General features: G+C 50.4%; 1 protein-coding gene across 1 annotated transcript; it reads right to left on the reverse strand.

The window, feature by feature from the left end:
• Positions 1-1,169: 1,169 nt before the first annotated feature.
• OTOP3 (otopetrin 3) lies at positions 1,170-8,801 on the reverse strand. The gene is made up of 7 exons (XM_027471380.3): positions 8,572-8,801; positions 6,772-7,184; positions 5,688-5,824; positions 4,918-4,976; positions 4,445-4,563; positions 2,880-3,811; positions 1,170-2,122 (listed from the first exon to the last, which is right to left on the reverse strand). The coding sequence occupies exons 2-7, from the start codon at positions 7,160-7,162 to the stop codon at positions 1,952-1,954; spliced, it is 1,809 nt and encodes a 602-aa protein (XP_027327181.3). The 5' UTR covers positions 7,163-7,184; positions 8,572-8,801; the 3' UTR covers positions 1,170-1,951.
• Between the last annotated feature and the right edge of the window lie 143 nt (positions 8,802-8,944).

An 8,944-nucleotide genomic window follows, 5' to 3' on the forward strand; every position in this document is an offset into this window, starting at 1 on the left:
AAGGAACCTGAACTGTGTACTTCTGGCCATTTTTGTGCTTATAGCATGAGACATCATCAAAGGTAACTGCCTCTAAAGGTACAGAAAAGGAATTAGAGCAAACAGGAGCAAGGTGCCTGAGTTTGTGAACTGTGCACTAAAATCTTTGTGCGGTTGAGACCCATAAAACAGGAGTGCTTTTGCTGTTGCTCCCTGTGGGATTTCTTACCTTTATTTGCAATGGTGCTAGGAAAGGACACAGAAGGCCTCGTTTTTAAGAGCTAGAGAAAGTGGGCTTCATTCCTGTTCATGCTGATCATGTACTCAGGTAATCTGCCCTGTTCACCAGCAAGAAATCACATCAACTTCTTTCAGTCCACAGCTGTGTGTAGTACCTATGGGTCTTAGCATTTATATCTCGGGGGGGACATCCAGAGTCACCGCTCAGTGAAGGGTTAGTAACTAAAACAGTGTTTTAGCTATTGTGCCCCAAAAAAACGTCCGGGTCATGGGTTTGCTCATGAAGTACATCATTCCTTGTCCCCACGCTGTCAAAAACTAGGGAGCAGCTTTGAGATTTTTTTTTATAATTTGAAAGGGCCAGACCTTAGCATGCATCTCCCATAGATCTCTTGGTACAAAACGGAGTGAGAATAATAATTAACTTTATTGGAGCCTAATTTATCCAGCTGTTATTTCTCATGGCATATTTCTGTTGACACAGGCCTGAGTAAAAGCACTCATTGGACAAAGTTCATGCTCACGCAATCGTTCTCACTTTTAGTTTCAGAGGGAGGTACTTTAATTACCTGAATGGCAAATTAGAAGGCAAATGAGATACATGTAATCAGCGTTTCTAGCTCTCATCACTGGTCCTGTCTTGGGGGAGTGTACTTATCTAGAGCATGACAAAACAAACAAAAAACCCCAAACCTTTACATGCTCTGATCCTAAATCCACACTGCTTCTAGGATTGATTTATAGATGAACCAAAGCAATAATGTAGATGCATTTTGTACCATGCTACTTTGGCCTTGGCTAAAGGTTATGCAAGCTCTTGACAACAGAAAAATGTTGTAGACCAAGGCCTGCCCTTAAATCTCATATAACCTCTGAATGCCCAGATAACTTTTTGAGTCTGGTCTTTGGTGAATGAAGAGCAGTCCCAGAGATTTCACCAGGTACACATGAGCATTCAATCTCTCTTTATTTCCATTCATCAGTCTGTTTTTAAGACCCATAGTCGTAAGCCCCTGTGCACCCCCATGGATTTTCCAAGCAAGCAGCTCCTACGGAGCACATACAAACAGGTCTTTGATCAGGCACCGTGCTGTGGAACTGTGTTCCTTCACATGGACCTTGGGAAATGTTTTTGGATGTGCAAAGCAGCAGTTGAGGGTAAGTGTTAGGAACCACTACAGCAGCTCCCAGCATAACGGTCCATTTGGAAATTACACAAATTGTGGTTTTGGTTTATTTCTGAATGACTGGGAGTGTGTGTGTGCTTCTAGTGGGCCTGGCACTGGTAGGGCTTTTCTGTGCCGCAGGGCGGTGGCTGGCAAGCAGCGCTGGGGCTGGAGGTCCTTGGCTGTGGGTTTTGAAGCTCTGTGGAGTGTAGGTCAGCCTTTGCTCTCACCGCAGGCTGCTCTGGCATTCTTTTATCTGGAAGAGTTCAAAAGCACCTGGTAAAGTCCTACTTTACCACACAGGATCCATTGGCAGGCTACTGCAAAGTGCCAGCGTGCTTCTGCAGGGCAGTAAGGCAGTTTGCTAATGGATTTTCATTCTGCTCTCTATGGAGAAAAAATAACAATATAAACCAACATCATTTTCTTCAAAAGCTCATGGAGATGTTGGGTAAGAAGCAGAAGCTGAAGAGAAAAAGCTTAAAGCTTCCACGTGCATCTCCACTGCTTACTGCATCTTGTTCAGCCTTGTTGTTTCCCTGCAGCCTTGAGTGAGGAGAGATGTTTCAGGCTGAGACGTAAACATCCAGAAGTCCCCCGACGGAATGCATTCTGTAGAAGACGCCCAGCGGGAGGCCGAAGTTCACGATGGCAAACCAAGTGGAGTAGCCGTAAAATGACTTCTCCAGTCCGTTCTCAAACACAGGGTGAGCCCCAAACGTGGGCATTATCCACAGCTACAGAGGCATGAGGAAAAAAAAAAAGAGCACAAGTCAGAGGATGGCAAGCTGTCTCCTACCTGCACTCTAATCTCAGCACTGGCTCAAGTAATTGTAGGAATATTTAAAGAGTGTCAGAGGGGTCCCCTTGCTTGGGAAGAGGAGGGAAGTTCCCTAGTTATGCTGCTGGCTCCTTGCTACATGCCAAATGCTGTTAAATTTCCGGAAGCTTAATGATAACCTCACTCTGCCCCAGGCAGCTTTATCTTTCTACAGAATTTCTGTTTCCTTGACCAATTCATTTTCACTTGTTTAAGGTCGTAATGAAGCTTCATGTTGCTTCAGGATGCCAGAGCACACCAGGTGAGTTCCAGTCCTGCAGACTGTTGATTACAAAGCCTCGCTGCTGGTTGCTCGTTCCCCAGCTATCTCATGAAACACAATGGTTTTGATGATGTTTACAGGAGCTAAAATCCTGATGTTTAAGGATTTATTAGCTGCCTCCTTCCTGCACTCTGGAAATGTTTGACTCTTAGGTAAAAGAGGGACCTTAAAATTATGGGAGTGGGAAGGAGGGAGCTCAGAATTACAGGAGTGGGACATTAATGGGAGAACAGACTTGACTTGCCCCACCAGGAGGCCAAAACCTTGTGGGCAAAGCTTCCTTGTCTGGAAAGGTGGCCCAAAAGGAAGACAAAGAGAGCACATCGGTCTTGGTATCACAGGTCATCACAACCCAGCGAGGCTGTGATGTGGCAGAGAGAGCAATACTTACTATGATGTTGCACAAAACCAAGAAGAACGAGATCTCTTTTAATGCTTTCCTCTTCCAACTCAGGTGAGAGTAGGAATGCATGTAGGATAGAGAGACCCTCCGGAACTCCTGTCCGAGCTCCAGCACGCTCACTCGTCTCTGGTCGTGTGCTTCGTGGTTTTGCTCTTCACTCTCTTCTTCCTCTTTGTTGGGTGAGGCCTGTGTGTGCTCCTGTGTGCTCCTCGGTGTGGTCATCTCTTCACCAGGCAGCTCTGAATCCACTGGATGCTGCCCGGCGTGTCCTGCGTGCCTTGCCTCAATTGCTGCTACGAATGGTTCCCGCTGGAGCCCATCAATGATGAAGATGTTTTGGGTGATGTACTGGAAGATGAGGAGGACAGAATAGGACAGGATGAGGCTGTTCAACAGGTCCTTGGGGTTGGTGGCCACAATGGCGACGATGGAGAAGTAGGACATGGCGATCTGGCCGAGGGCTGCCCCCATCAGCAGGATCACGTCCAGGCTGCGGGTTGGGTTCTTCAGCGTGTCCAGCTCCCTTTTCTCCACGGCATGGATGATTGTCCCGACGACTGCACACACGCTCATCAGGGGCAGGAGCACGATGTAGTAGGAATAATACATCACGAAGACCTGGCGGTTGGGGGCTGAGCCCGTGGCCTGGATCTGGTACATCATGAAGACGCAGATCCCGATGATTACGGCAGCGGCGCCCAGCAGGGGCCCAAAGACCACCCCCTGCAGCTTGAACTTGGGCTTGATGTGAGGGGCATGGTGGTGGCTGATGCGTCGCCCCACGTTCTTCCACATGACGTAGAGGACGGAGCAGCAGATGAGGCAGTACTCGGTGTTGAAGGGGTAGAGCAGGATGTAGCCCTTCTGGAAGACTTTGCAGGTGGTTGTGTTTGGGCAGGCGCACAAGTTAGTCTCATTGCCTGGAGTGTGAGAAGAGGAAGGCAACAATTAAGAGGGAGATGGCCTGAATGTCACAGCCATCTCTGGAAGTTTCTCGTGTGCAGGAACAGCAATCAGGAGGAAGTTAGGTCTTCGAGGCTGTGAGGATTCCAGAATAACAGCATTTAGCACGTCGTACGGACTGGATGAGAGAGAGCCCTTCCTTCACAGCAAAGCCCCCCCTCTGTCTCTACTCTTGAAATATTAGTCAACCCATCCTGTCCCACTCCACCTGGCCCTTTCCCCCCTCCCCCCCATATTCTCAGAAAGTAGAGTAAAGCAATGGTGTAAGTCTCTTCTACTTTGGCATTTTATTTTATTTTTTTTTGCTTTCAGCTGATAGGCAAACGTGAACAAAAAGTGCTAATTTACGGTGGGCTTTTCCTCTCCTAGCCCTTGGGTGTTTGGCTTCCTGGAGCGTCCTTCCCCAACAGGTTAAAAAGTCTTCCCTGTGCAGCTCATCTCTTCTAGACAACGTCCAGCAACAGGGAAGTCATAGAATTTTGGGGAACCCGTTGTGATATCTGAATGGCTGGGATCCAGACCTGTCGTCTCCCCAAAGGTCATCTACGTCAGCCTAACAGGAGCAGGGATGCGTGATAAAGGAGCCTCACCTGCCAATCGCTGCTCCACCTCTCGCAGCTGAGATTCAATCTCCATGTGGATGGAGTCGTTGGTCACTGCCAAGAGCCAGAGGAGGAGGTTAGTGGCTATGGTCAGCATCAGCCCACACCTGGATGAACAGAAAGGCGCTTTTCAAGTCTTGCCTGCGGAGGTTGTTTATGGCTCTGGGTGCAGATGTGGGGGGGAAGGTTGAGACAACAACTAGTGGTGGGACTGGGGAGACCACCCCCAGGAATTAATGGGGCCAGTGCGGAGGAATTTGGAAACAAGAGGAAGCAGTTGAAGGCACGTGTGAAAACAAAAGGGAGATGGTGAGGAGCATGGGTCTGGTCGTGTGATGCAGAATAGACAGAGTCTGTGTCAGGTCAGAGGGAGGCAGTTCTGGCAGAGACAAAGGGGATAATACACGGAAAGGAATAATTCCTCTAGGGGAGTGGAAGGCTTTTTTCTGCCCTTTCTGTACCTGGTGAGGTTGTGCTGGACTTGAATGCAGTCCTTCGAGTGATGCCACAGAAAAAAAGCCTGCAAATCAATAACAATAATGTGAGCAGGGTGAAGCTGGCAGCACGCCACACGCGGTGGAAAGGGCCGGGCAGGCAAGAAGGCACGTGTCTGGGGAGGAGGAAACCTGCCTCTGTGCACAGGGACTCTCGTGTACTTGTGTTTCAGTGCTGGCACACGTGCTGGCATCCCTGGGTGACCCCAGCATGTGTGTGCATGCACCTAATGCCAAAGGAGGGCTGGGAGATCTGCCTTTTGTTGTCTTGTGTATACTGAGGTGTTTGCTGCTGGGGTGGGAGCTAGCTTACTGTTCAAATATGGGTTTGGGCAAAAAGAGGCTTGGTATCAAATAGCATGAGATACTTTGCATGCAAAGGATTTTTTATTTTTTAAGGGGGGATGTATTAGCAAATAGAGAGGCTGGTGCAAAGGTATTTCTGTGAAGTTTCCTCTCCTTTCTCCCTACTTTGATGTTGCAAAGCAAACCCATCCGGGTTCTGCAGCGTGTCAATGTCTTTCTAAATCTTACCTCTTTGTCTCTTAATCTGGCACATCGGGAGTGTGGGTGGGTGTCATTTGAAATGGCATTTGATACTTCAATGCTCAAGAGAACGCCTGCCTCACATGCACCCACTTTCCCAAGTCTCCCCACTTCCCCCACCCCTTTGCCTCCCAGCAGTGGGACAGAGAAAGCAAAAGCAAGCGAGCTCCCAGGAGGGTGACCTGCGTTACCTGGGTGGAAACAAAAAGGATTTCAATGCTGGGGAACACGATTTCCACCTTGGATTTGCAGTGGATTTGAATTACGCTGTAGCCGATCTGGAAGACGTTCAGGAGGACGCTGAAACTACCAAACAGCAGCAGTGACCCTGGACAAACAACAAAAACACCAGTAAATAAACAAAGACGTGTCTGAGGAGCATCTGAACCCAGCTGGGGACTGGAGACTCCTGGATTTGTGCAGAGCTGGTGTCCTTCCCCTTTGGAAGTGCTGTGATTTTAGAGAAGGGGAGAAAGGGAAGCCTGTTTCCTGAACCTGGTGCTGTGCTTTGGCTGGTTTAAGGTGTTGAGATGATGCAAGGTGTTTTCTTGTGCTTGGATACAAGGTGTTGTTGTTGTTGTTTTTGCCTTTTCTGTGCAGTCTGGAGTGACAGAAGTAAGGTAATGATGGGTGATGGTTTCTGCCTTGTGAAGAAACCCCAAGATAAAGACAGACCTCGCTGAGGCTTTTGGCAGCAGCAACCTGCAGAAGTTGGGACCCTTCCTGCTGTTTTCCCTTTCTCCTTTGACGCCTCTCTGCAGCCTCAGGTAGCTTGCAGCTTTCTTCCCTTCAATTCTCCCTGCTCAATTATCAGGACCGCGCACTAATTATAAACTCCCTGATAGGCTAGAGGCAGGGCTGCTTAGAGAAGTGTCATTTCAGAAAGTGGGGCAGCTACTGATGGAAAATCTCCCAGGAAAGCCAGGTGTCACTGGGCTGTGACTCACTGGGCAGGAATCTTCCCCTGGAAACGGGAGCGCTGTGATGTTAAACAAGGGCGAGGGAAGCCCGGGGCTGCACCACGCTTGTTGCTGGGCTGTGGGTGCGAAGGGACCACGGCACGAGGTTGCACTGGAGGCTGAAGGAAAATCAAATTCAAGGCTCCCCTGGCTGCTCTGCTTCCTCCCTGGGGCATCCCCTGTGCCCCCATCGTTCCCTACCTACAATGCCCTACCTACATCTCCTGTGGCTTCCAGATCTTTTAATAGCAGGGAATTCTGTATCTTTCAAGAAGAAGGGGGAAGGCACGAACTGGTAAATAAAAGCAGAATTTACCCCTAATCCAGACTGGTCCCGCGTGAGAATCCCGGTAGAGCACGGCGTGGGGCTGCCGACTGGTGCCCAGCAGGTAGTAGATGATCCAGCACAGGCACACGACCTTGAGGATGGAGAGCAGGATCCAGACGTCGGCCAGCGTGATGGCCACGTGGTTGAAAATCATGCTGCTGATGAAGGCGCTGCCCAGAAACACCACGTTCATGGCCAGCAGCCCCGAGAAGAGCTGCCCGGCTTTCTGAGCTTGCCTGTCACGCTGCTGCACAGAAGAGCAGTGGCGGTACAGCCAGGACTTCTCATAGTGGATCATGGCAGTGCCCGCAGGGGCTGAGATCGACCTCCTCTTGCAGTGGTGGCAGGGCTTTTGCCTCGAGACTTTGTCGCCTGACATGGCTCCTCTGCCTGCGGGTCGCCTGCCACGGTGAACAAAGGGGTTAAAAAGTGTGGGAGCAGCAGGGGACGGGACGTGTGGAGTCGGGAGGTGCTGTGCGCTGGTGTCAAAGCAGCTTGTGCGGGGACCTCCCTTACTTGCTTTGCAGCTTCCCTTTCCCTCTCCAGAAACTGGATGAGAGGGAAAAATAGATTGGTGTTTAGGCCAGGCTAGCATTAAACATTTCCAGAATCATTGCAGGGCACAAGGAAAAAGTCCTTCTGCCAGCAACTGTTCAGAGACGCTGGCATTACAATGGGCATTTGGTGTCTCTGTCCTGCCCCAATGGTACTTGAAGTTGTTGGGACCAGAAGTGCCCAAATTGTTCTCATCCTCGCCTTTCACACCTCTGTGTGCAGCCCTGGGTTCAGGTTTCCTCCTTTCTCTTTGCAGTAGGGATTAGGTGGGAATGCAGAACAAGCTCAGACCTGCTCTGGCATTCAGAGCTGTTTGATCTGGGTTGATGGGTCCAACCTCTCTTTTATGTTTTTGGGGCTCTCAGATTTACACCATGCTCTTTGTATGGGTGCATAAATTGTGACAGAGCTGGAAAGGAGGGGAAAAAAAAAAGGGAGGTCTGTAAATTTTGATCTAAGCTGCTGGGAAAAGACCCAGCCTCCTACCCCAGAGGGCTGAGAATGGGGCAGAGTTAACACCCGTTTTTCTTTCTTTTTCTACTTGTAGCACAGAGGGAAAAGCACAGAGCCCTGAGCACGCTGACATGGAGGATTTTGAGGGATTGGCCCAGATAAATGGCTGGACCCTGTGAGTTTGTTTTATCCAGCTTTTGGAAAGATCTCAGGAGAAGCATATTGCCATTGGCAGCGTGATCTCCTTGGTTCACGCACAGTGGTCAGGCAGGACCAGGCTGCCCGTGGATGCAGCGCGTGGGGATGTGCTGGCACCCAGGGAGCAGAGCCTGAAGAGCGGGGTGGCTGGGGTGAAAGCAGCCCCTGAGATGCTTTATGCATTCATCTTGGATTTTGGGGAGATAAATCATCTGAGAAGGGTTTGATATTTCAGCGCTTCCCTCTGCGTGTGCACTGAGATGCTGTCTCCCTTTGGCTGACGGGGATTCCGTGCACTTACTGGAGATTAATCCCAAACTCTTCCCCATTTGCCTCCCAAACTCTCCTAGCACGGGGTCAACTGCCCTCCCCTCTCCTAGAGCCATAGCTGCCCAGCTCTGCGGGCACAGGAGGAAGCAGAGAGGCCGCGGCATCACAAGAACCAGACGAAAACACCTCCAGGCTGCGGCAGGAGGCACCCAGCGCCCAGACGAGGCTGCGCGTGGCAGCCGCTTGCTGCGGACCCAACCCCTTGACCCTGGACCCATGCACCACCGAGAGCAGCCAAATGCCAGCCCTTACCTCCGTGCAGCCTCCTGCAGCCCCGGTTAGAGCCAACGTCGCCGGTACCCGCTCAGGTGCCCTCGGGATGTCTCTGTCCCCTCCGGACCGAGGTGCAGGCAGAAGCCGGCAGGACTGCGCCTCGCCGAGTGTGGCCTCTGCTCTGAGCCTATTGATTTTTTTTATTTTTTTTTTCCACCTTGTTTACTTTGGGTTTATTATTGTCATTACTTTAATTACTCAGCAAGAAGCTCTTGGCTCTGCCAGGGGCAGCCAATGGGGAGCAGCTCCTTTATACACCTGCTGGGTTGCCCCATGTGAGCAGCCTTGGCACAGGATGTGCCAACTGGTAAAACCACAAGCCGCAGTGACTAATTTGTGCCGTGGCTCGAGC

This window comes from Anas platyrhynchos, chromosome 19, assembly GCF_047663525.1.
Source record: "Anas platyrhynchos isolate ZD024472 breed Pekin duck chromosome 19, IASCAAS_PekinDuck_T2T, whole genome shotgun sequence".
NCBI lineage: Eukaryota > Metazoa > Chordata > Aves > Anseriformes > Anatidae > Anas > Anas platyrhynchos.